Genomic DNA, 27,878 nt, shown 5'->3' with positions numbered 1-27,878 from the left:
ATAAGACGGTTACGTGCACAGTAACTTACAGCGAGTCATTTTTTTTTCAGCTATGCGTATTTTTTTGTTTTGCTTTTTAAGAGCGCAGCTCCTAGGCCGTTCCTGCGTTTAGCGTAAGGTATATTCAGATATACCCCCATAGGAGCTGGTGTATATCTTATGGAGCGCATCGTGTAACGCGTTCCAGACAGACGGACTGATTTCCCACGGAAGTAGCTTTCGAACGCTTACGTTTCAAAACAGCACTACTATTAGCCACGCTTTGGTGCAGAAAGTTATCAGTAACCGCGATATCAAACAGCTTTATCAATGTGCGCTGGCGATGCGAAGTTCCGCACTTTGTATAAAAATACGCATGGTGTGAGTGCCAACAGTTATTAGAACAGTGTCCTCCTTTTCACTTTGTTTCCGACGGCGACCGCCACGTGTCGCCCATAGAAGGGTTCGAAGCTATCTGACAGGCTCTCCTGTGTTCCCGCTCATATCGCTTACGACAGTGCGCGGTCTTTACCTGTTTTACTACACCGTGGCCACATGTGTCACGCACAAAAAGCGATTCGTGCACTACTAGTACAGTACTTGAAGTGCACCGATTTAAGAGACCGCTTGTCCCTGCGCATCCTCCCACGTGCAATCAGTGCTCACCCTCTTCCTCTTTCTATTCACCCTTTCCCTCATTCTCAGTGTAGGGTAGCAAACCGGACACTCGTCTGGTTAACATTCCTGCATTTCCTCTCCTTGCTCTCTCTTTCTCTCTCTCTCTTTGCTACAAGCTGTGCAATAAAGAAATGCATTTTTCATCTCGACACCTCATGCAGCACCGGTCCGTCGCGGCGACGTCAGAGATTTTGATTTGTTATCTTTTATTTGTGTTGTTCTGACGACATAAATTCTGAACTTATTAGACTTAGTCCCGATTCGTTCATAACGCACTGTATTACCGGTAAACTGTTCTACCGACCTGAGTTGCTACTATTAAAATCAAAGATGCCACGGCAACCTTGCGGGCGGCACTTCAGGTCAGCGTCGCCGCGCGACTTTCTAACTCACTAACGCCTAGCCTCTTCCCACTGTAAGAGGTGCCGTTTTGCTCTTACTGAACCGCAATTTAATAAATAAATAAATAAATAAATAAATAAATAAATAAATAAATAACACAGACGCACACGCGCACACACACACGATTGCTGCCTTGCCTTTGCTGCATTCTCCGGACCGCTTGCAGTCAGCAGCTGCCGGGGGGTCGCACTCTCCGGTGATGGGATCGCAGCTGGAGCAGTTGTTGCATTTGTGGGCACACAGGGCGCCCCAGGTTCCCTTTGGGCAGCGGTGCTTGCACTTGGCGCCCGTGAAGCCCGCTCGGCACACGCACTCTCCGCTCTGCACGCAAGGTTGACGAGCGAGGAGTTATTAGCGAAACACGCGGGAACAAATTGCTTCGCGTTTTTGTTTATTTAAGTATTCTAAAGACCCCAGAGGACATTGCATAAAACGTGGGTGGTTGGGGCTGGAAGCATTTCGCGCGCACATTGTGCGAAGTCCCTCGAGCGGCCAGTCGCGCGGCAGTTCTGCGTGTATTCGCGGACTTCTTTCCGGCTCGGAAAAACACTTTTATGTAGCACGTATTGAGCAACAGAAAGCTGTGTTAGAAGCTTTCATGTCGCTCTGCAATTTATCATTGACACCTTTTCATCTAATTGTAATATTTGAGAAGTGTATTCATAAATTAAGACTAATGATCTAATTAGGCGGAATGAAAAAAAAAATACCTCTCCAAGCGACGGCAAACAACATTACCTTGGTTTGGTCCAGCTACGTGGCATTCGCGTATTTTTAAACTCTGGCTAAAGTTAGCTGGGAGATCGTGTATAGCTAGCCTACCGAGTAAATTTATCGTACTTAGATACCATCAACCCAAGCCATGATTCGAATCGCTGCAGTCGTATACATTTTAACCTTAGATCTGACAGAAACTAGAGAGACAAATTTGAATTTTTCAAAAATCTGCGTTATATTTGTTTAATCTGGGTTTTCTAATCATTTTTATTCGGTGTTATCTTCAGGCGTTTTCCCGCTTAGCATGCAGATGGCAAAGGTCACAGTAGTGTTAAAAAAAGGCAACAAGAATTATCTTTCAAATTACCTCCTTTTATAAGTGCTGCCCGTTTTTTCAAAAAGCTTAGAGAATGTGATTATAACACGGCTTTGTTCATTTACATGATCAGTTTAATATTATAAGTCCTGCGCAGTTTGATTTTTGTAAAAGCAGGTCCACTGAATTAGCCCTACTGACCCAGAAGTAATTTATATTACAAAAAATTAGGGAAGAAATGATGCATGGAAATTTTATTGATTTTTTTCAAGGCCTTCGACCTTATCAGTCATAACGTTTTACTTAAACTCAATCGTTACGGCATTCGAGGCACAGATCATAGCGGGGGACCATTCTGAGTTGAAACCGGTAAAAACAGGCGTCCGACAGGGCAGCATCTTGGGTCCATATCCTTTCATGCTATACATCAATGAAATGTTGATACATCTGCAAAGTGCGTAATTTATGCAGGAGACACCAGCCTGTTTTTTGATGGCGACTCAGGTTCTGAGACAGACAGAGACAGAGAAGAATACTGGAAGGCAGGGATGTTAACCAGCCACTAGTCTGGTTGGCTACCCTACACTGGGGAATGGGAGAAGGGGAAGAGAAAGAGGGAGAGAGAAGGTGTAGGTACGTGTACGGACAGCACTTCAGTTAAAGTCGCTCGAGCTAACCAGAAGTTCTGAGAAAACACAAAAGTGCCTTCACTGCCTTCTGAGCCGATGATCGGTCGGGACGATGCTCTAATATTGTCTGTTCACTCAGAGGATCAAATCGAGCCAATGAGACCCTTGCAAACATACACACGCGGGCGACAAACAATCATCTGAATATTAACGCAGAAAAAACAAAGGCAGTGATGTTTCATACACGTAACAAACAGTTTCAACTATCCTCCATTCATTAACAATACTGAAATAGAAATAGTGCCGTCTTTCAAATCCCGGCGTATATTTCTCCGAAACTGTCATGGGATCGCCAAGTAAATAATTCAGTAAGCAATTTTTCTAGAGCAATAAGTACTATGCATCGCCATTGTAGTTATCCTCCTACATCCATTAATATGCTTTTATATTATACAATGTTTTATTTCTTTATTTCTGTATGGAATTCTTGTCTGCAGGGGAACGACTTCAGCGGAGAATATGCATAAACTGACGATATTGCAAAAAGAACAATACGCCTTGTATCCAAGGCCCCATATTTCTGACACACCGCTCCTTTGTTTGCAAAGCTTAGATATATAAAAATTGAATCTTTGTACAGATATAGGTTTTGTCGCTTATATAGAATTGGAAAAATTAAGAATGATAGCGTGCTAAGAAAGCTGGCATCCTTACACCAGCATATTTCTTTTCGTAAATTACGTCAGCGAGAACCTTGGTATGTTAACACGAGCAGAACTAACTACGGTGACCAAATGCTACATGTTTGTTTGCAGGCACTGTTAAATCGAATACACAAGGAAAATGGCCTCAATGTATCTATTTTGCCTCTAAAAAAGCTACGCGATATATTCGTGCGATGGCTTTTGCTGCCGTAATAAGCTCATGTTCATTCCTTCTTTTTTTTTTTTCATCGCTATGGCGTTTTTTCTCTTAAAACTGCGCAAAACGTTTCCACGATAATTTTGTTGAATAACTCTGACCATGGTTGTTCTTTCTTTTAGTATGAAGCTTGTTATGCATTTTGTATAACACCTGCTTTTGCTTAACCGCTATGAAGCTGCCCTGCGTATCGGGTGGCCCTGTCGGTTCTCCTCAAGCTTCTGCTTGAAGCTTTCGGCATAGTAATCCTCGCAGCCTTGTTGTTGCAGAATAAGCTCAATTCAATTAAAAAAGTATGCCTCGCGTCAAAGCTGCTCCGAAAATGATAAGAGGGGAACGAATAACACTTCACTGGCGACCATGCTAAAACTAATATGGCTCGTACCACGGGGTCGCACCGCACGGTGTTGGCACGGTCGCACTTGCAGACCCTGGCACAGCTCGGTCCGTGCGTGAATGGCGCGCACGGGAGGTTGCAGAATCGGCCGTGGCTGGCGGGAGGACACTCGCAGTAGCCGAAACGTCGGTGACAGCGGCCGCTCGGGCAGTCGTCGGGACACAGGCGATCGCACTTGTCACCGAAACGTCCTGCGTATACGCATAATGAGAGTTCCAGGAAAAAAAAAAGTAAAGACAAATGACATGGTATATACTTTAGGTGCATGTTCCTGCTGTTGAGGTATATGCGCACGTGATAAGACAGGAACAGTTTATCGTGGTTGGTGATTGGCTGGACATAGGCGTATACGTACAGCCAACGAAATCGGACAGCCATGTATATATACGCACATTTCGCCAAAGGGATCAGGTTTAGTAATTGAGTAATCTACACGCGTCATGCAGATTTGTTAAATAAAACCGATCGGACTCTCACTCAGCCAGACGCATCGACAAGCAAATTTCATCCCCAAGTCAATATATGACCATCTTCTGACCGGCCATGCGCTATAATTGCAGTTTCGGCCAAAACGTGAAGGAGTGACGCAATAGCGAGCGCAGTAAGGTTCGCTCTATTTCGTTTGGTATTGTAGTTGGAGTAAGGAAGCGCCGGTGTAGGAGAGCGCTACGCTTTCCAGAAGAAGAAAACTTTAATCTCGACTCCATAGCCATTATGCCTTCTGTTGTGGAGGTGGCGCTCCCAAGTGGTGAAAAAAATTGAGAGACACTGCTTCTTCCTTGTGTTTGTTACCCTGCATTTCATTTCTTAATCCGCGGCCTTCGTTTACGTTCTCTCAGTTAGACGCTGGTTTAGCGCAGCTGTACAGTGCGTCGTCAGACAAGCACAGCTCTCCAGGTACGCCCTTTTTTGTTGTTGTTGTTGTTGTTCACATCACCGGCCGAAGCCTAAAAATATGCGCAGTGGATCTTGCGCCGTTTCGTGCGGTATTAATTGCCTCGTGCGCGACCATTGGCGGCACTGGTGACATTAGCCGGGGATGACCTTTGTCGTCTGCTACGATTCTGTTGGAACGCCTACCTTCGTGTGTTTGCTCGTGCACTTGACTGCGTGCTTAAGCAGCACAGCGCCCTCCAATACTATTTACCTCCCTGTCTTTCCCTCTCTATTTCCCTCTCTCTCTCTTTCTCTCCAAGTACTATGTGTACTTTTGTTTCTAGTGTTAGCTTCACAAGAGCCAGCGTAAGGAGGACAACAAACGTCGTATATTGAATGTATCCTCCATATAACAACCCGATGTGGTAGACCAGTTGCTATGGTGTCGAGCCGCTAAGCTCCAGGTCGCTGAATCGACCCCGTTCGCGGTGGCCGCATTTCGATGCGGGCGCAATGCGAAAACACCCGTGTAGCCAGGTGCTTATTATAGAACCCAAGATAGTCGAAATTATTCAGGATTCATCCACTACGGCGTATATATATGATTGCAACCGTAGTGGATGAAATCTTATGGTGAGTGCGGCTCGTAAATTCCCAGAATTTAGTCTTCTTTTACTTAAACAAATAATATATATTTTTTCATATAACTCGAGCCCTCGGGGGCAGGGACGCGATATCTAAACTCAGTCGTAAAACACCGCTCCGAGCAAGTAAACGAGTCTACGCAGCTTTGGAAATGAAGCACGATCGCATGGCTTGCAAAATTTAGCGTCGACTAAGCGGCGTTGTAGTTGAAGACAAATTTAACATTTCCCTTCTAATTGTAGTCGCTTGGTTTTGCGCATACGAAACTTTTGGCTCACAAGAAAAATCCCATTATCTCACTGACATGCATATTATCTTGAACATTTGTTGCACCTCGCACTCTCACTTTTCGGGGTCATCAGGCAGGATTCGCACTATTGCAAATAAATGTCATTACCACATTTACAATGCAAATTTCTTGTTTGTTTACGTTAGCATGAGGCTATCCCTGTTCAACGCACTTTCAGACTACCGGCAAACACTGGAAAAATCCACTTATCAGCATAAGAATAAAAAAAAAGAACATGTTATAAAAGAACGAAAACTTAAGAAGGTCTGTGAACATCTTATTGCGCCGTTAGTCGCTTCCATTTTTTTGTGCGTGCGTGTGCGTGTTTAGCGCTCCAGCTACTTATTCGGTCAAGAACAATGCACATCTAACCTTCTAAGTTTTCCTCCTTTAGTTTTAAGTACGTATGGCGTGCTTGCAGAAAAATGTATTGATACATTGAAAACGGTTATCTGAGCAAAAGTTGTCGCCTGTTCTTGTTAAACGATAGCACTAATTCTCATTGCTGGACGAACCTCGCCAGCAAAATGTGCTCGTTACACATTGTATGAGCAAATGAAGAAAGGGTTACGCTGAGCCGACTAACTTGCCGCGGCAAGCTGCATCACGGTGGAAGTAATCAAGGTTACTTAAGGTCATTTCGCGAAGGTCAGGACCGCAGCACTGCACACTATTACAGGCGCACATACAGTGGCTGATGGCCAAATGCTGCAGTTTATTCTCAAAAAAGGGCTGAGAAATAATTATGAATGCGCCACGTAACTTTTGTGGGCCTTTAAAAAAGTTCTCAAAGTAAAAAGAAAAAAAAAGGAAGAAAAACATGACAAAGGATGGGCTCGCTGAGGCAGCGGGGCCGTTTCCGTTCAAGTGAAGCTTGCAATAACCTGTATTACAGTCGGCGATCGAAATAAATCAAATGAAATAAATAAATGTACGTAGTATAATTAGGTAACGTGTCATGTTTTAATTACTTCCTGGTGACTAACAGTAGACCTTGCCAAGCCTGGAACCTGCAAAAGGTTTAATAGTCTGTCTTTGGACCTAGGGCATTTCAGTGCGGTTGTCCTCTGTGTCACTATAAAGTTCTCTACCGCATAATGACGCTGTTCTTGTGAAATGCGAACAATGGAGACGCGTGGCGCAGCTGTAGCCAGGAATTTCGTGTTGTGGCAGTTCCGCCACACCTTGCCAACGAGATGGAAGGTATGGTCACCACTCGATAGCCCCTACGAGCCTAGTCCCCTTGCAGAATTAAGCTGTTGGCTGGGTTCGGTGATGGGAACAATATACTCCGGTTTACTCATCATTGGTAGAACGTATTTTGGTTGGGAAACACCTTTAATTCTCTCGCATGCACGGCAACATTTGAGCAAATAATCGCTTTTGAGCAATGGAAAGAAATATCTGGGCTGTAACTCTCGCGGAACCATTGTTTTTGCGAAAGCTATGGGTGACTGAAGCCGAAAAGACATTTTTTTTTTAATTTACTCATTTGCAGTATGTCCAAACGTCGTGCGTTCGTACTCATTCGAACTCGCGTTGGTCCGGAGAAAGTCACGTGGCGTTGTTCTTTAGTAAATTGCGCCTAATAAAGCTTTCGTCCCCATCAACCTGTGTCCGCGTTTCATTCCTCGTCGGCGCTGCTGCAGAGGGTTATGACAAGAACTCCGTCTTGTTTTTATGAAAAAAGTCGGCTGCTATTTTTGACATTTACGCGTGATTTTCTCCCTACTGCTTCAGTTCTCCTCGGTTTATCCGAATTCAAACAGGTGTCCTCAAAGTGCATCCCAGCTTTTAGATTCACCGGCAGCTCACGCAAGTTGCGCGAGATGTGGTAGAATTAGAACTCGTGCATGGCATGCCATATCGCTGTCCCGAAGCTCGAAAACTCCGATTATCAGAGTACTCCGTTATTCAAGCTGGTGCAAAGCTTAGGAAATGCGTGTGGCACAAGGGTAAAATTGTCGTAAGAAATAAGAGGAGACAGAAAGGGGCGCCAAACTCGCAACTAATTTTTCCATCCTTCTCTGATTTTAGCTTGGAGATTACAGTAGAGCCTGCAGCCTTGTATATTGTGGGCACTTGCCTGCCAAGGCAAAAATGCGTTCATTATGAGCTGAAACACGGTGCGCTCTCTCATAGGGGCTCCAAGCAGTTATGCCTGGCGCCGACATACATACATACATACATACATACATACATACATACATACATACATACATACATACATACATACATACATACATACATACATACATACATACATACATACATACATACATACATACATACATACATACATACATACATACATACACACACACACACATACACACACACATACATACATACATACATACATACATACATACAGCGATTTGTTTGTTCATGAAACCCTGTACGGGGTTCAGTGTGATTTAGTGTAGTGTCAAGTTGTAAGTGAAGGTTTTAATTTTATAGGATGTATATATCACCAAACATCATTATTGTTTGTTTGTTTGTTTGTTTGTTTGTTTGTTTGTTATTACGCGCGCTAAAATTAGAGTTCACCCATCGTTCTGGCAATTCCATCCAATTGGTGTGCGATCGCGTAGGTTTATGGTTGCTGAAGCAAGACAGCTGCCGGTCCCCTATATTCGCCCATTTTAAGAACAGGTTATCAAGTTTTACTCGTGATGCATTTGCTTGTAAGTCATTTTGCGCGACATTACTGCTATGAGATTTCTCTTACCTCTCACACCGACGCAGGTAAGCGAGACTCAAGATCGTTCGGTATAGTATGGGCACGAACATTTCACCAACGTGAAAGAAAGACAAACAAGCGAGAAAAAGACAAAACGAGTTAAGAGAAAGCAGGTCACGGGCTCACCGAAAGGGCACACGTCGTTACAACGATGCTTGCCGTTTGCGTTCGGTGTGCAGCTGCATCGGCCTGTCTTGTGATTGCACACGGCGGAAGCGTTGCAGAGGCACTTCTCTTTGCAGTCAGCACCGAACATACCCTGCAATACCGGACGGCCGAGGTTGCGACTCGAGACCAAGGAAGTGAAGTTATGCGATCGCATAAACGGAGCGAATACGCGTATACCAGGCCATGAAGGCTAGTGTGGCTTTTGTGAAGAATATAGAACTGTACATGCGATTGTAATAAGTGTTTTCCGTTATACCCTTTCTTTCCTGCATCATCATCATCTTGTTCAGTTTTGCCCTCGCTGTTCGTTTCCCTCTCTAGACCCCAACGCTGAGTAATAGGATAGAACACTGTAACGCAGGCCGGCCTCGCATCCTTTCTGTTATAATGAATCGCTCGCTATCTCTGAACGAAGTTCAGTGTTGTTTCGAAATGCGTGTCACTGTCTTGATTGGGACCTTTGTGCACCAGCACCGAATACTTCAACATTGCATGCCCATAATCACAGTCCAGTACTATTGTCAATTGTCCGCTTCCATCATCCAGAGCTGAGCAAATGTAAAATGCCGAGTGACGAGCCAGAACAGCCTTTATGCGCAAAAATTTTCACTACGCTCTCACTTAAAAGAAAAAGAAAGAATGTACGGGGCTCTCAAAATAACTACGCTAAAGCGAGTTCTTATTTTGAGCGCAGTTTCTTTTTTCACAATAAATGAAGCGTTACGAAGTACACTGTTTCTTTCAAGTAATTATGTTTGGGTATACAAGTATACTGAGGTGCAGTTATACGGTTATTTAATTTGAGTAGGTATTTTTAATACCGACATTCAGAGATGCTGGGATTTCTCTTCGTGATGATCAGTTACTTTTCCTCATTTGAAAAAATGAAAGGTGGGAGAGGCGGGTGGGAGCGTGAGAGAAATGAAGGAAGGGAATGGCAAGGAGGTCGAGAAGAGGCACGCCCGGTTTGCTACCCCACACAGGGGTAAGGGGGGCAAATGGTAAAAAGAGAAAATGAAGGCCGTATAAGGACTCATGGGCGTTGCTGCGGTTCTTCGTGAGGTAGCAAATGTACATCGGAGCAAACGTGCATGGTAATCCACATAAAGATCTCCAACGATCAGTAGTGCGTTTTTAGCGTCGGCGACAACTGGCGCCAAAAACGAGCTTAACGACACTTTACCTGGGGACACTTTGCGTTGCAAAATTCTCCGACGTATCCCGGCAGACAGCGACACATCTTGGCGGCAGAATCGCACGCGCCGTGTTTGCAGGCACGACATGAGTGCTCACATTTCTCGCCGAATAGTCCCTCCGCACATTCTGGAAACGAAAACGCGGGACGATGCAATAAATTATTGTCAAAAAAAAAAAAACGCGACCCACATAGCCGTTAAGTAATTATGCGCTCTCACGTAAACGTGAGAAGTTACGTAAGAAGTTCCCGACGACTTACGAGCGAGCTTGCACGTCCTGCCGTCTTCGGCTAGCTGCAGGCCAGCTGGACACGTGCATCGGAAGGAGCCGTCCAAGTTTTGGCAGCGATGTTCACAACGGCCCGGCTCTTCGAGACACTCGTCGATGTCTCCGTTTGAAGAAAATATGATTATAAAAACACTAAGGCGTGATACAATAAGAGATATCTTGTTATAACTCTTAGTAAGCATTTTAACAGCCGAGAATACGTAACTCTATAAACAAAAATTATTTGACGGCAAGTCACTTGCGATGTCATGGTTATATGCACTGTCACCGACGTTAGCAGTTGCGCTCTTTGTAAGTAGAAGCAATCTTCCGCGTTTTCGGACGCATGCTTCGACTGAGATATGTCAACGAACAATGGTATAATGCTAAATCCAGTTTCATAAAAGGCTCTTTCTATATTACGCACCAACTTCGTTTAGGCGGCGGGGCGATCTTAACATGCTCCGAACAAAGACGTCGAGGAAACAGCTTAAACAATGCGACGTTTAACATGTCGTTAGATTGAACGTTTCTACGATTGCTTGATGCTGCTTAATTTGCCTCTCAACATTGCTGATTGTTGTGACAATTTTCCAGTGCGTAAAAGGACGCACTGGAAAATAATCATCCGTACCATCTGTTAATTTATTTTAGTTCGCTTAGCTTATTTGAAGTATCGCCAGTGATACGTACTAGTGCTGTTACGCTTTTACGGGTGGATCGCGGTATCGAAGTGGCTGATTAAAACATTCATCAATTAACTCAAGAATTAATTGCTTTGTGATTTACTTTGGATACACGTTGTATCTGCAAAACTGAGCCAAGCAAAAGTGACACCCTCATGTCTGCTTAACAGAAATCATTATTCTAGCACCACTTCCGAGATAGCCGTCCCCAAATGAGATAAAAATGCGTAGGCATTGCAGTTAACATCGTCCTAAACTGCTATGCAGAGTAATACTTCAGATAAACCGGTAACTGCAACGGAAATACTATGTACGAGATTTCTTTACGGATGGATACCTCGAAAATAGCGCTAGTCATGTAATCTCTGTTAAGCAGGCGTCACTTCACCACAACTCGGCCTCGATTTCGCAATCTTTCTGACATGCGTCATAATGAATAAAAAGTTAATTGATGTATCTCTCCAATAGGCTACCTGTGTACATTGAGATTTATCGTACATGTGATGTCCGCTTCTTCAGATCCACCCCAGCAGACCAAGTGGCGTTATCACGTGCACTCGATGCGATTAAAGAAAATGTTCGAACTAAGAGAAACCCGGCGGTGTAAGCGTACAAGTGTGCGCAAGCGAAACGTTATCGACTAAATGAGAAAAGATGGAGATAGAATAATATAAGAAAACAAAGCACGAAAGGCTACCTTCGCAAGACTTCTTGTCAGAAAGAAGTCTGTAGCCTTCGCGGCAGGAACACTCCGGTCCGGACCGAGTGATGCGACAGTTGTGCTCACAACCGGCGTTGTCAACGCCACACTCATGTATCTCCTGTACATCGATGCCTGTAACGAAATAATCGTTATTTATACAAAAATGGCGAAACAGAGCGTCGCCGTAGCCGAATCACTTCTTTTTCAAGTTTTGCAAGAGGTGTTCTCGTATGCGGAAGCATCTCGTTTACTGCCTCCAGAGCCGCAAGCAAAACATCAAAATATTAACATCTGTGCGCACCAGCGCAGCACATTGTGATATTCATAGGCAACGTTCGATGGCAACCGGAAAAAAGAAGTGCTCGTACTTTGATTACAACTAACAAAAGAAACATCTTTTTGCTTAACGAGAAAACTAGCAATAAAGGAAATGCTACCCCCACTCCGTTCAGCAATTTCATCTGTCTGAAACCAAACTTGATTACAAAGTCAAATCAGTCGTATAAGTCAGAACGAATTGATCTGGATCGGCTGACCTGTATTCCATCCCACTTGCCAGTTTGTACATTCGTGTGTACTACGTGCTCGACGAAATATGAAAGGTGATGCCTACACGCATCAGAGAAGCTACAACATCGCTCTCAATGTAGCTCGTGCTTTCGTGCGACTTTATCAGGACACTAAAAAGCAACACTAAATCGATTGTTAGGTATCGTAAAGTATTCTCTCAAATCCACATGTTCATCCAATTCGCCCGACTTGTGATGATTACTAGGGGAAAAGAAACGAAGGCCGAAGTTTCCTTTTGAATTGATCGAATGAATTTAGACCACTTGGTCTAAATGATCTTACACCTATACCTCAAGCGTTTTTGCTACTCACACGCCCAGGAATTAAGCGACCGCCATGGGTCCACTCGAACCCACGACATCATGCTAAGCAGCGCAAGGCTGTGGCCAGCCGCTAAACTACCGTGACGGGTCCCGTCACCACGCATAGCGGTGTATTCCAGGCGTGCGGGACTTGATCACATGCGTCACACAAGTAATAGACAAATGACCATACGTTCTCTGAGCGCTTGCTTGTAACCCAGAGAACGCTGTGTTCTGACCCATAGTTTAAGCCCTGGAGGTAAGAAACACACAGCCAATAACTCCAGTACAAGACACAGGCACTCAATTTTAGTGCAGCCACTTGAGCTTGGCAGGTAGCAAGCGTCTATTTCCACAGGTAAAGGTGAGCAGGTAGCACAGTCTATACTCTCGACATGCTGCGGCGACGGCGCGAGCTTTCAACCCGCTAACGCAACACGCGCCTGCTTGCCAGCTGGCACTGCAACTTGCGCTGTTGCGAGTTGAGAAGAAAGTAGCAAGGACATTCGGGGCTGTAGTGTATGAGGGGGGTGCGTTTGCGTCATCCTTACGGAAACAGGAAGCCCCGTCACCGGCGAGCTGGTAGCCCGGATGGCACGAGCAGCGGTACGAGCCGAACGTGTTGAAGCAGTCGTGGGTGCAGCGGTTCTCGGCCAGGCACTCGTCCACGTCTGCGAGTCGAGCACGGATGCGTCACGATACGTTGAACGAAAAACTGCATCCTCGCACGCAGAATGGTTCGAGTGCAGGACGTTCTCGGACGGTGACAGAAACCAACGAGGTCAAATGTGAAGTTAACCCGTTGCTATAGAAAGCTTTGTCGGGACGCTCTTTTCATCACCTGCGGCTGCCCAACCACCCCGACTTAAGCCGATCCTAACGAGTCGTCGGTGCTGAGTTTAACACGTTTCCCATTGCGGCTAAATGTAAACGGAAGGCGTAATCAATGCGGTAAGTCGTAAACGACAAATAATTAGTTGCTCCATCACCTTCTTCAGTCTCACGAATTGCGATCGGCTGTAGATAAATGTGCGAAATTTACATACTTTTGCGCCAAGGTACTGGAGACTCCATAGAAAGCAAGTCAAGGTGGGAGAATGACTCTGTGCATTTTATATGGTGACCCATCATAATTACATAGCAATTAAATATTAATTTATAGTACAGTCAGTCATGCTACGTCTCTTCAATACAAATATTAAATCACCCGCTAGAATTGGATGCGCATGTTAATTATTGGGTGCAAGTATTACAATAAGGTAAAAAGGAAGATCTCTCGCAATTATCACCGAAACGTCCCACTTCAAGCGTCCCGTCAAACATGGCAGTGCCTTCACTAAAGCGGTCATCTGAAGTGACATATTTCACTCACAATTGAAATAGGTGTACTTAGGAAAGCAGAATGTTCAATTTACTCAAATCTTAACGTTCGTTGTCTATTTATTGCAACCACTGCACAGAAATGGCGAAAATAAGTCGCATCCACAAACGAGTACGCAGTGACTGAAAGGATTACCTTGTTCAGGCTGCATAGAACAGAGTACGTAGTCATGGAAGCACAGAAACAGCTTATACGTACAACTGTACGGCAGCACAACAGTCCTTCATGCGAGGAACGGCAACTTCAAAAGGGCCTGAACTTGACCTTGTTGGCACGGCTTCCTTACGGGGAAACAGCGCGAAAAAAGAAAAGAAAAGCGAGACAAGACGGACAGGACAGTCGCTGCCCTGTATGTCCGTATTTCTTGTCTCGTTGTTTCGCGCTGTTTCCACGCAATTAGGAATGACAACCTTGCCCTTGGAAAGAACGTAAAGAAAGCGAGTTGTTTTCAAACGTTTAACACGCCAGTCGGGCATCTGCCGTAGGTCACATTGCGATTCATGTCGTTTACTGGGAGTGCATAGGGGAAAAAAAGACCCTTAAATTGCTTGAGAGTACTTGCGATCGCGAAATTTAAAGGGACTGACAACCAATTTTTAAGAACCTAGTCTTTTATGGCGCAACGCAACGCACACCCTCGGTAGTGTTTACATCTGCAGCAGTTACTTTCAAAAGCACGTGGATATTTAGTAAGCACAATTTTTCGATCTGAGCAGCCACTAAGTCCCTCCTCCAGCAACACTGAGAAGTGAGAGCGACGTCGATAGCCCGCCTCGCAAATTGTGAAAGCTGCCCATCGTACTGCTTTCGTACTGCTGAGTGAGTGTAACATTGGTTAACCACCCGCATTTTGACCTTTTCAACCACTTTAAAAAAAAAAGAAAAGCTGGTGCAATAAGTTCGAGCTGTTGTAGAGACCTTTCTTATAATTGTACCGCATTTCTCCCCCAAGTACACGCCTGCGACATGGCTGGCTGGCCTCCGCCAACATTGTTCTGTCGATAGACGAGCCAAGCCAACTCATCGAAAACGAAGGTGGAGGCAGCGCCACTTTTCTGCTCACTACAAACGAAGGCTTGTCTGCACATTGTAAGTCAGGAAAAACTTATAATAAAAAATATGCTGCATTTCAATACTAATAGAAAGACCAAGAACCGCGTACACTAGTAGAAGGTCACGTTGTGGATCGACCTCTTATGCAGCTTCATGTTCTTCCCGCGTGGGGCGCCAAAGGTTATTTTTCGCGACTTTTAATGATAAAATAAAAATATAAATCGACCTTTAATGAGAAAAATGTGGCTTGTTTTAGCCACTATGATAGGGAGTAATTCCATCAGCGGGGTTATCTCGATTCATGTGAAAAAGGTTTGCAGGTTTGCTGCTCGATTCATGTTCTGAGCGGTTGTCTGTCTCTTTAAGAGTCGATCCCCCCCATCTCCAAACAAAGTGTGCTTTAAGTCACCAACTTTCTTTATTTCTCCATTTAATCACCACTGAAGTGCTTGTTGCTATATGTCGATAGCATTTTCTTGCACTGTGAAAAATGAAGCTTTACCAACATCTCGCGCATTATCTTTTCCTCAAATTGAGTTATTGTGAACACCGCGATCTGAGTGTTTCTAAAAGCATAGGCGCTGATATTGTGCTTGGTCGCTACTGACATTTCGCTTCTTGCGTGCCAAAAGAACGGATGAGCTTGTTAAACACATCCACTCACATCTGTTCTTTCATCAAATTATTTCTTTACAGCAAGATAAGAGAGACAACAGCAGGTGTGACACTCACCGGACTCGCACTGAGGACCCTGGTAGCCGGGCGGGCAGATGCAGTGCGGCTCGCCGAACTGCCGGCTGTGCCGTCGACTGCGGCCGCCGTTAAGGCATTGCGCGGCGTCCACGTAAGCCAGCGTTCCTAGAAGGACGAAGCAGCACACCAGGAAGATGAAGGAGCCGAAAGCGCCGAAACGAACGCGAACCCCCATCACAAGCGAGCGTATCCACTCTTCGAGATTAGGCTTTCTATTGTTTACGCTTTGCCGCCGCCCTCCCCACCCCCTCAATTCATCATCACGGCGCGTCGTAACTACCCTGACGTCAGAAGAAGACGTCCTCTCCCGCCGGCTGAGACGCACATGGTTGCCTCCGCGTTAGCGTGGGCAACCCTGAGAGAGGAGGTCTGTGCGACGGTTGCTTCAGCGAGACTTGGGAGAGAGAAAGAAAGGGGTGCAAGAAGCTTTTGCTGTATGCGCACGAGGGACGGATAGGTTCGGAAGCTTGAAAAAATATATATATAGTGAAGGGAAAGGAAGAGAGAGAGAGAGAGAGAGAGACTGCCCGGCAGAGGGCCGTTGGCGTAATTCGGCGGCGGGCTGCTGCCTGGGGCAGCGCCAAAACACCGCGCGCGCTTTAGCAAAAATAGGAACCGCCGCCCAGGCAGGCATTCGCTTCGAGAATTCCTCGACGGGGCGTGCGTCTGTGTCCGTCCGGACTCTTCGTCGGATCGGCCAGCGTTGGCGGCGTGCCTGGCTGCTGCTGCCCTACGCGAATCGAGGGTAGGAACTTCTGATGTAGAGCGCCAAAGGACTACAAGAGAAAACGGAGTATAAACGCGGATGTTCTGTGACACGGACCGGTCTAGTTTGCACTGCTATACACAAACAAATTACAGGCTGTAAAGGTAAATGGAGTGAAAAATTACACAATTTAGCGTGTATGAGAGTTACGTGGATTTTATTTAACTCTGAGCACGTTGCTACTATCCTGTCTCGAACGCTGTTGGACCCTGAGGCGAGCGTGTAATTTCCTGCAAAGGGGAAGACGTGCTCCCATGTCACATGTGATTTGCGTACAGGGCGCGCAGAGTTAAAGGGTGCCTGCAGCACTGTTTTATTTAGAACCAAAAACATACTCGAATGAGTGTGAAACCTCTGGAAGTTTGGATTGCCAGCACTAACGTTATGCGAGGTACAGACGAAGGGCTCTGCAATGTAAAGCTATTCCTATCTGCTTCTATTCTATTTCCGTCACTAGCCCTCCGCGATTGGCCAAAAAATTTTCGGTCCACATCCACGACGTCTGTCTGCAACGTCAAGTCATGCAACACGGGGAAATTCTCCATGTCAGAACCAAATGTACAGGCCGATTACGCACGATGACGCCGAAGTAAAACAAAAAAGTTATTTCTGATTCTACGCTTTTGTAGGCATGCGACCACCGCTAATTGGTCAACATTTTCCAGGGCGCGCCCACTTCGCCTGTCTGTCACGTGAAGTCACGAGACCACGAAAACTCACCACAACAAAGTGGCATGTGCGCATTAAAGATACGTAAACATGCTGAACCAAACTATTTTTTTTTCTTAATCGCCCGAAAACTCCTCGCTCGTAAAATAAAGACAGCTGTCAGCTGATCGCCCTGGAGAATGGTTTTCCTTGCGTACAAAATTTTTTTTTCGAGGCAGTATACCGTTTCCGAGCTCTTTCGGCACGTGTACGATATCGCTCTGCCAACTGCTTTCCTGAGAAACCATCTTGGCGGCATATTTAATGCCCCGTAAGCTAAGCAAGGGGAAGCGGACCAATCGGAGACGCCAGCACCACTCCTCACCAGGCTATCTGCTTCCACTGTGCTAGCTCATACCCGCCGAACCCTCCCCACTTCTGTGCGCTCCTCGTCTGTAGTCAGCCAATCAAATAAGAAAAACCTTACGGTAGGCAGTGCTGTTACGGTAAGCAATGCTATTCGCTTCGAAACCAAACAAAAGTCACCTCCACAAATGCGGAGAGCGTTTGATTGGACTGTTCGAGCAAGTATAGACAGGGGAGCGCGAAAAGCACGGACGAAAAAGGTACACGTAAACAGGACGAGCCCATTTTATGTACTCAAACAACTTTGCAGGTCACCGCGTGCTTGCGTCGGTGGCTACGTAAGTTTCAAATCAGGAGCTTAGAGTAAACTCAGAATGGAACGGTAGCTTTACTTTACATAGCGCCCCAAAAAAGTGGAAAGTGTGGGACACAATGCTGTGTCCCAGGTGTCCAGCCAGGATCCCTGGACCTGCATATATACGGGCCTTCCTTTCAGTCTCGCCTAACGTTCATCCTGCGTTCTGAAAAGTGCCGCGCCTCCTTCTCCATACCCTATCCTTTTTTTTCACTCCACTGCTTTGAGAGCTATCGCATTGCGCTGCTGAGCTCGAGGTCGTGAGTTGGAGTCCTGCAGCGGCTGCAGCATTTCTATGGTGGTGAAACGCAAAAAAAAAATAATAATAAATAAACGCTCGCGTACTTAGATTTAGGCACACGTTAAAGAATCTCAAGTGGTACAAAATTAATCCGGAATCCCCCACTACAGCGTGCCTCGTAATTAGTGGTTTTGTCAAATAAGATGCCAACATTTAATTAAATTTAATTTTAGCCTTTGCCGAAGAGAAAGCGTGGTGACGTAGACCGAAAACAAAAGTGTCTGACTGGCCACCCTGTGCTGAGAGAGTACATTGGGAATAGGAAGACGAGAAATATAGGTACGGAAAGGGGGAGAGATGACGAGTATGTGCAAGCGCTTGGACAGCGCCGCGAAGTCAGTAGCGTTCGCATATAGGCAAGTCGCTTTAGGAACAAAACTTCCTTCATTGCCTGAAGAGCTGGCTATAAATGGGGACCGTGTTCAAATATGGCACTTTAGAGCTGAAGGTTGGGCTAGTTAATTCTGCTTTAAGTGCACAATAAGAATTTCCAGCGAAATAATAAAAAAAAATGGCTGTGGCTTAGCTAAGGTTAAGCCCAGGATGCGAAGCATACTAGCCTTTATTTTAGTTGTTGAACCACTGTTTAGCCTGGTGAACTGCTGTTGCTTGGCTATATTTGGTTCGGCTAGACGAAGAAACAACTCATGCGTTACTCTGCTTCGCCTTCAAGAGTGGAACGCGACAGCGTTTCCGTCGACCCGCCAAGGGGTGTAAGACAATGGGCTACGGCGCAGCGACTACGCGCCCCGCATTGGACGCGGTGAGCGTCGAGCAACGCAGCGTTCGGCGCGGCAACGAAATGTGCGCCTGAGCAAGCGACGCACGCCTGAGCCTTAGAAACAGCTCGTTTCTAAGGCAACACCGCATTCACTAGAGGCGCTTTTGTACCGCTTTGAAGCATCGTACTCGTGGCTCAGTGGTAGCATCTCCGTCTCACACTCCGGAGACCCTGGTTTGATTCCCACCCAGCCCATCTTGCAAGAGTTGAGCCAAAGCCACCTAGAAACAAACGCAGCTGCTTATATACCGCCGCGACGCCGCGAGCGACGGCGCGAGTTGGAGCCCCGTTTCTCCTCTGTCGTGACGTCACGGTGTCACGTGGTATGGCATGGGGTCACTAAAGGTCATTGAAGGCGACACCGCCGCGCCTGAGGAGCTGGGTTGAGCTCTAGTAATATGCTTCGCATAAAAACTCTAGGAAAGGAAGCAAGTGGTCAGAAAGACGCTGGATCTGTTTGAACAGCGTCTTTCTGTCCACTTGCTCCCTTTCTTAGTGTGTTTATGCGCTGGAAATTTTCATAATGCGCCTAAAGTATGGCACGTGGCACGGACAGGGGACGATCGCCAATTGCGCAGAATGCTTTGGAGCATTCTGCGCATTGTAAGTCAAAGCAAGGGCACTAACACAATGTGTGGTGGATGTTCTCTTCGCTGCCACAGTCGTCGCATGCACGCAGCACTGTTGGCCCATGCCTCGTAAGAAGGTGCGAACATTTTTTGCGTCAGAAGTGGGTTGCAGACGCCGAGGTGTTACTCGCGATATGCGACGAAAAAACTTATCGGCCAGGTTTAGGCTGGAAGCACTTACGCTGCAGGCATCCTTTCTCGCCTCTGCGCCTCGTCCAGCCCTCGCAACATCCGTAAGCAGTGGTGTACCGACGCTCCAGCCCGTTTTCGTACGCCACGTAGTGAACTGTCCTGGAAGGAAGCAAGGCCCGCAAGCGACTGAGCAACTCATACTCACCAACGCTGTCATCAGTCTAAGCACACCACAAAGGACAGAGGCAGCCCTCAAGTGTTTCCAGTTACTCTAATCCCACACCAGTTGAACTTAATTGTACCTATGCGCAATCACTCCATCACAATGTTTCCCTTCCCTTAACCCCATTCTGTTAGTCTGATAGGCGCCACTAGTTATCTGGCATATACGAATTACGCGACCTGCCCAGCTCTTTGTTCCCGCTCTCGTCAAAAGTCTAATAAACTCGCGTTAGCCCCGTAGCCCGTACAGTGACGTATCTTTATTCAAACCTATCGTTTTTAGTTCCATTGCTCGTTGTGCCACCCTTTGTTTCTTCACAAGTTTCCTTTCTTTCTTATTTTTTATTGGAAGTAAAGAAAAAATAACATTTAGTCACCCTATAATAGCAACATCTGCTTTTTGTAAAACCGAAAGAAACCCCACGTGTTCGCAAAATTCTACAGCGAAGCTAGCTAAAGGGATGACTTGAGGTCCGCATGTCACATTATACACACTTTAACTCAGAGAGAAAAAAAGGCGAGGACAAGTTGCACCGCGCACTACATTGAGTCCAGACACACCCGTGCATACCGAGTTTCGAACACGTACTGTACGAGAAGCCGCGATGCGTCCCGAGTAAATATTACTTCGAGCTCGCCTTCGAGGGTAACCGCTTGGTTATCCTAAAAGCTTCAGAATCACAGGTTTGTTTCGGAAAAAAATATGCAGAGGTATTATTATACAGAGTTAATTAATCATAAGTGCTCCCTTAACTAATGCTTAAATATAGCCAAAGAGAGATCAGTGTATACAGTGCTGAAATATCGCGGCACGCTTGTAGCACCTTTCGTCGAACGATAAGCGCTGACAAAAAGCTGTCGCGGAATTAAAATGTCGGCCTCTTGGCATTGGTGTCGGTGGCGCGCACGAGCAGTCTAGAGGCACTGAGTGGTTTCAGCCACCGGCATGATCTGAAGGGAGGCACGCCGGAAGAGGCCCGTCGATGTGATTTACAGCCTGGCGCTTGCTTGCTCGATCTGCTTGGAGTACGCCGGTACGTACCGGCGAGGAGTTTATTTTGAAAAGGGGCCCGTGGTAGAGAACCCGGAACTGGACTTTCGGCTGGCACGTTGCGGGTATCATCAATTACCCCTCCGCCTCACACCCCATGGCTTTGTTATTGCTAGTACGCTCCTCTGCAGGGCCCGAATTCACACCCGGATTCACAGATCTCATCGTTCGTGTCATAGGAAAAAAAAAGTAAATGGTCGGTTATTTGCGTATAAAATCGAGGCCACATTAATTTCGCTCCGATGGCGCTAGCGCTAGCGGGACTCGGGTATTTCACACTATATTTTCGCGAATTCGGGTGGCTTTTATGCAGGGAGTGCTCTGAAGACCTTGGAGGCCGTGATCTTGCTTAGTTTTTCATCTTCATCACCATCGTAACATCATCGCATCTTGTTAACATTGAAATGGGTCGAATGCAACCTAATTCTTCTCGGTTAATGAACGATGAACAATCCCCAAGCCAACGTTGTTGAAATTCAAGCCGGCCCGGGCTATCGTGTGGGAATGACAAGGTGGCGTCAGCAACCGTATTCTCACGTTTTTTTTTTTTTGCATACCTAGCCTCTACTCAAGATGAGACTGACGACGTAGTAGGTATAGCAGAAGTGCCATCTAAGCTAACGCTTATTATTTGTCCTCAGGATCTCTTTAACCTTAGCATCACCTCATTCGGAAACATTTCGCGTTAAGGAACACTAAAGAGAAAAATAATTTGAGCTGTATTAGTAAAGTTAACATTTCCCAAGACAAAGACATGAACTTGGAGGGTGCTGAAGCTTCGCCTTTAAAAGAGTCGAATCGCTGACTGCTCCTCACCATTCCCGGGAAGTGCAGCTTATGTAACCGTAATGTTTACCGGGAAACGCTGGCGGCGAACGCTACGCATGAAGGCGAGCTTTCTGGTAGAAACGCGGCCTCTTAAGTGGACTAATTCCGGAGGTTGTGCACAGCCGCGCCAAGAAAGAATGACATCATTTTCGAGTTTCTGTTACTGTTTCGCACTTTTAATATTTAAGCCTGTGGAGATTTAACATAAAAGGCATGGGCTGTCAGTGTTTTGTTTCTCGACATTTGTATGCGGGCCGTCAATCTCAAAATCCCGAGGAATAACCTTGTCAAGAATGTAAGACAAGGTATGAGCAACTTTAGTGATAGAATGGTGCGGCAATATAGCCCGCTTATACCGCATGTCATTCAGCAATATACCGGTACTTCTCCGTGTGGCCAACAATGCCGAAGCCGACACCGGATTTTCTGCGACGTGGCGCTCTCAACGCTATCGCATTAAAAGAAAGAAGAAATCCACTCTTACCGTGAGAATAGGCTTGGTAAGCCAAAGAGGGACACAACACAAAAAGAAAAATGGAAGACAGGTGGCGCCGCCGCCTTCAAGTTGCCGCACTAGCTCGCAGTGACGTCACGTGTTTTTGCCTGAGTCTACTCGGGTCTAGTCATTTCTTCCCGCCTAGGATGTGGACCACACCGTGTTCCAAAGGAACCAAATACTGAATTTACCAAGTTTCGAGTACTTTTACAAAGCCACGGTGACCCGAATACGCGAAGATATTCCGCACTTTGTGACGTACGTCATGCTGACGTAAACCGGCGTTGGTGTGTCGGCATGAAATAAACAAGAAAGTGAAACTGCCCTCCATTTTCTGTTCTAATAATCAGCTTCTTGACACGAAATTAAAAAGAATGGTGTTTTGAAAGAACACCTTATCGGTAAAAAACTGATTTAGCGTTTCCCTTCACTCTTAAGCAAATTTTACACCCTTTGGGGCTTATCTTGACGCACAACAGTAATCGTCATCTGTCTTGCTTGCGTTTCCTTTCTTTTAAACTCAGCGCTGGCTACGCTACTTTCCCGTCGAGAATACTATGTCACGCTGATAAAGCGCAAGCCGTTCGTGACCTATAAATACTGGGCTCGCCACGTTAAAGAAAGGAAATGCGGGCAAGACAGATGACGCTTACTGTTGTGAAACAAGACGCGACCCAAAGGGGTGTACACCTTCTTAACAGTGTTTAGTGTCTTTTTTTCCGGGTACTTTACCTCGGTTGGTACTCGAAGCACTCCGCCTGTGCGTGGGAGCAGTTGGCGATCCGTATCTTCACAATCTGCGTGCGTGCTCGCCGACTCGGCTTCGAAACGCGCACCGTCTCAGATTTTCGGTAGGCACACACGTTGGGCCTGCAGAGCGGAGTGAACGCAGGATGAGGTTTCCGAACGTCGAAGTAAAAAAAAAAAACGAGAGTAGCTGTCAGACACGGTTGCGAGGATTTCGCAAACACGCGTCTATACTCGATTTATAATGCTCATTCTGAATTGGTCACCTTATTGAGCGACTCTGTGATTTGTGATTATTTATAGTTGCTAAATTGTTAATCCATAAAAGTAAGAAAGCTTATAATGAGAGCGGGAAGAAAAATCTTCAATAGCGAGCACGCTCTTATTGACTTAGACAGATTGCTGGTAGCTGATGTACTTTCCTCCGATAGAGAGAGAGAGAGAGAAAGAAAGAAAGAAAGGCAAATACAGGGAGGTTAACCAGAGGATATCTCCGGTTAGCTACCCTGTACCGGGCAAGGGGAAAGGGGTGCGAAATGTGAGAGAAAAAGAAGAAAAGAAAAAAATACTCAATACAGAACTATTTCTGTAGCAATCATGAATCAAAAGGTACTGCCTACAAGAGCGCGCGGTGACCTTCACTTTGGTACTCTAGATGCTGGAGGGCGCATGCGCTTAAAAAATAAGAAAAAAGGCAGAGGGGAAGGGGAGGACTGCAGGAAAGTTTGCATAACACGTGTAACTTGAGCCCAGAGGGGCTATTTTCAAACGTGCGAAACTACGCGTGCGTATTATTTTGTCCTTCTTGTTCCTTAGAACAAGGTTCAGTTGACAGTCAGTGCTCTGTGTGCTCACTTGGTTTCTGTTCTCTGTGTTCCTGTCGTACTGTAATTACAAATGAAATAGTTAAGCAGGTAAGAGGCGCAGAGATGAGAACATAAGTGCATTGATATAGTGAAAATAGCTTTTTTATTGTGATATGGTGCCTTGGGGATGTTGTCGCCTTTAATTGGCGCCGGCCACTCCTTTTGGCATAGAGATACGCAAATGAAGTATGCAGATATAAAAAAAGAAATCTCTTAAAAGCACTAAATCTGATAGTCATTTCCGAACCATAGTAACACAAAGTACATTGACGTAGGTACATACAATAAGGCCACACTAAAACGGAAACTCAACTCAGGAACACAGCAACAAAAAGTCCATTCACACATGTACGCTAGAGTCAACACAAAGTCCGGTCAGATAATTGCAACAAAGTCATTAATGCGTTGTTCTAAAAGATTCTGCGCAAGGCAGGAGCACTTTCACATTAAAAATTGGTGATTCCAGGGAGTTCTACTCGTCTGTTGTGCTACGTCAGAGGGCTCGGGGAGCCCCGGTCCGGGTCCTTACATTCTTCGTGCTGTGGGGTATGAACTGCGCAAGTTTGGTGAATGGCAGCGGGGAGTCGTGTCTACCTTGTCATTTTTTTTAAGAGTCTGTACCCGCTTAATGTTACAAATAAAGTCGCACTCTATTTCTGCTCGAATATTAAATACACTCTCTTAATCGTTACATCGACGTATGGAGTTTTGCCCATGAAATCGGCTGCTTTGCGAAAACTTTCTTGTCGGACGTGACTACTGTGTCAAAAAGCCGAATATGCAGTCATGCATTATGTTTCAGCGTATCAACGAAATTCGTGAAACTAATATTCATCAAAAAAGAAGAAAGAAAGCTTCACAAAAAAGATTACCAACTGGAAAATATCGGCGAGTGTTCTAGGAAATATGGTCACTGCAAAAAGAGAAAAAGAAAAACAAACCCGAATTTTCGGGTGGCTACAAAGACGAAGAGAAGTACACAGCATTAAAAAAAATGTTAGATTAAAACCAATAGATCACGAAATTCAGCTTCTTTCACTCTGTCTTCCTGGTACCGCAGCATATTGACGTTTCAACGTGGCGGTAAACTTCGCATGTATTTTGCTTGCCGGCTTGTATGCATGGCGCTTGTATACATGGCGCCTGGCGCGCGAACTGCAGGTATACGTGCCACAGTTTGTCCATATTAACATGGCGTGTGTATACCGACCGTAGAACGTTCTTTCACAGCTCATTGTACAACTGCCTTTCAACTCCAACCATTAGTTCCTTTTATTTCGCTCTTCGCTTCCTGCTTGCTTCCACGCGGAGTAGCAGGTCACAGGCACGCCACTCCTGCTCATTCTGGGCACATCAATACGCTTCTCTCGGTCTGTCTGAATGTCTCTCTCTCTCTTTCTAAACACGCTCAATGAGAAGAAAGGGGCTTAACCGAGGGGCCCGATTTTTATTAATCGTATCATAAGAAGCCAACAAACAGGGACACCAAGGACAACCTAATTACTTGCACTTACTAATTTAATTAAAGAAATGATAAATTAACTGAAATGAAAGTGGATGAAAGAACAACTTGCAGCAGGTGGAGAACGATCCCACGTCTTCGCATTACGCGTGCGATGCTCTTACCAATGGAGCTACCGCGGCGCCGTTTTCCCATCCCCTTTTTTTTAGGTATTTAATGCTTTACTACTACTACAACTAACCCTGGGAGTGTTAGCCAGCGCCACCACTCACAAACCTTGGCGGCGGACGTGGAACATCCTTTCTGTCGCAAGCTGGAGCACTGAAATGCGTCCAATAAAACGCCATGGCAACAATCACCACTCACATGCTTGGATCGAGCTGAATCTCGTCCGCGCCGAGCGCCAAGTCGGTGACCGTGCATACTTGTAAGCACAGCACCGCCCAGATGGGACGCATTGCTCGGGTGACCCTTGGCCCACTGATGAGACCTTTAGGCCGACGACGAAAGCGTCAGCGACATAGGCCCACCGTGTGTTGTTTCCAGCTTCTAGAGAAAAAAAAAAATGAAGGACTCATTGAAAGCTCTGGCTTACAGCAACATCATCGCTATCGCGCATGCTCGGCTATTGTGCGTGACTGGAACAACACGTCTCCGTAATTCCGCTTGCAACATTACAATGTTAGGTTGGCCTCCGAAGCATTAAGCCTCACTCCTTACACAATTAAGGAACACACGAGCGTTTACTTGCGAAAATTGACCCGTTTGACACGTGTGTGTCAATATGACACGCGTGTGTGACACACACACAACCACATATGAAATCGCAAACACATACAATATACACACACGCACGCACAGCAAGTGCCTGCCAATGCTGATGCCGGACATATTAAAGAAGGCAGCCGGTCAATGGCAAACGCTTCTTACTAACGAAAAGCGCTGTGAATCCAGTCCATGTTCTCTTACAGTTCTTCTGAAGACGAACTGTGCTGCAACTAAAGAAGCACACGCACACATACTAAAGACAACCTTACAAGTGCGAAAGGACTCACATCGCTAATGACGCCAGAAGTCCTGGTTAACAAACGAGCTGTCTTGGGGCCAAGGTGAAGCAGCCACCTCATGCAAATTTTCAAGTTGGCTTGGGGGCCGTTCTCTCTCCTCTCGACTGTTTCGCAGCGCCCAGAGATTCTCGAGCAGCAGCAGAAGCAGCAACAGCAGCAGCAGCCTATCGCGGCGAGCGGGCACTATAACGGTGTTTGGCCGCCGCGCACGGCGTGATGGAAAGAGCAGAGGAGGGAAGAGGTGCTGAGAGGGCAAGCTTGCCCACCGACAGCAGCGTAAACACGAGCCAGCCGGCAGCGGGCTGCGTTGAAAGGAACCCCAGAATGGGAAGACGTGTAAACGAAAGCTTGTGCTTTTAATGTATACCCCCTTTCCCCTCTTTTTATTTCAGTGTGTCCCTCGAATAATATTCTGTTCCTTATAGGGGTCACTAAAGAGTAAAAAATCGTTTATACTCACAAAGTAGTTTGTTAGAACACCATTTTCGTTAATTTTGCGGCGCCAGCTCGATTATAAGAAGAGTAAACGAGTCGATGTCAAGGTTACATTGTTTGAATTCCGCGCCAAAACATCAGCCCCCCCCCCCCCCCCCCCTCCCGAACTTACAAATAAGTACTTACGCTAGAATTCTCCGATGAACCATTAGCGTATGCGGCGACAGGTCAATAGAAAAATGGCACTTATGAGGGAAAAGCTTTGTGGATTTGGTTCCAGCGCCAGCGAGAGGTCGCGTCCAGCGTCGACCATCTTGTGAGAGAAAAATCATTTCGAACCACGTATATCAAACCACGCTGGCCCTCCGTGTAACGCAAAGACGTTACGGAACTAATTGAATTTCTCAAAGTGAAATGCGTCAGAAAAATTGTAAAATACGACTCACACAACCTATACAGACATGATAGCGTTGGATTGTAATTTTAGTATGCGGGAAAAATTCTAATATGCGGAAACTCAAACACGAACCCCTTTTCCAGCGTTTTTACCATTCATAGGACGTCCCGCCCGCTTCCTTGCAACACCATCCAGATGGCGCTCGCCCCCGCGCGTCCGCGGCTCGCGCAAGAGGCCGCGTTTCTACCAGAGAGCTCGCCTTCATGCATAAGCGTTCGCTGCGGGTGTTTTCCGGTAAACATTACGGTTACATAAGCTGCAGGTGCCGGGAGACTTGAGAAGCAGTCAATTATCTTTGAATGCTATCGCGTTCCACTCTTACAGGCAAAGCTTAAGCGTCCTCCGAATTTTAGCAGATGGTCACTAAAGAGTAAAAGTAGATGTTAAACTGGTATTAGTAAATTATGCTTACGCAACAGCGAACTGCCATTCTCACTGTGAGAGGATGCTCGGTAAGCGTAAGGAAAAAAAAAATGATAGACCGGTGGCGACGTCGCCGTAAAGTTCATGTACCAGCTTGCCATTGCGTCACTGATTTCTAAGACGTCTGCTTTGGTCCAGTTAACTACTTATTGACAAAGAGCTTTCTTCCATAGA

General features: G+C 46.0%; 1 protein-coding gene across 1 annotated transcript; it reads right to left on the bottom strand.

The window, feature by feature from the left end:
• Positions 1–930: 930 nt before the first annotated feature.
• Positions 931–26,560, bottom strand: LOC140216721 (uncharacterized). The gene is made up of 12 exons (XM_072287166.1): positions 26,378–26,560; positions 25,689–25,871; positions 22,980–23,117; positions 19,700–19,809; positions 15,652–15,777; positions 13,037–13,156; positions 11,608–11,745; positions 10,217–10,345; positions 9,944–10,083; positions 8,719–8,851; positions 4,028–4,230; positions 931–1,380 (listed from the first exon to the last, which is right to left on the bottom strand). Exons 2-12 carry the CDS (start codon positions 25,778–25,780, stop codon positions 1,057–1,059), a joined length of 1,653 nt encoding a protein of 550 aa, XP_072143267.1. The 5' UTR covers positions 25,781–25,871; positions 26,378–26,560; the 3' UTR covers positions 931–1,056.
• Positions 26,561–27,878: the final 1,318 nt, after the last annotated feature.

The sequence above is a fragment of the Dermacentor andersoni genome, chromosome 3 (genome assembly GCF_023375885.2).
Source record: "Dermacentor andersoni chromosome 3, qqDerAnde1_hic_scaffold, whole genome shotgun sequence".
Classification (NCBI taxonomy): Eukaryota; Metazoa; Arthropoda; class Arachnida; order Ixodida; family Ixodidae; genus Dermacentor; species Dermacentor andersoni.
The sequence above is the reverse complement of the archived record's forward strand: the minus strand, read 5'-3'. Positions and strand labels throughout refer to the sequence as shown.

Excerpts from the sequence above, each read along its gene's own strand:
- LOC140216721 (XM_072287166.1), bottom strand. The coding sequence starts at position 25,780 with ATGCGTCCCATCTGGGCGGTGCTGTGCTTACAAGTATGCACGGTCACC. Across the intron at positions 10,346-11,607 it reads TGACAAGAAGTCTTGCGAAG|ACATCGACGAGTGTCTCGAA; the intron begins GTAGCCTTTCGT and ends CTTCAAACGGAG. Across the intron at positions 10,084-10,216 it reads CAGGACGTGCAAGCTCGCTC|AATGTGCGGAGGGACTATTC; the intron begins GTAAGTCGTCGG and ends TTTCGTTTCCAG.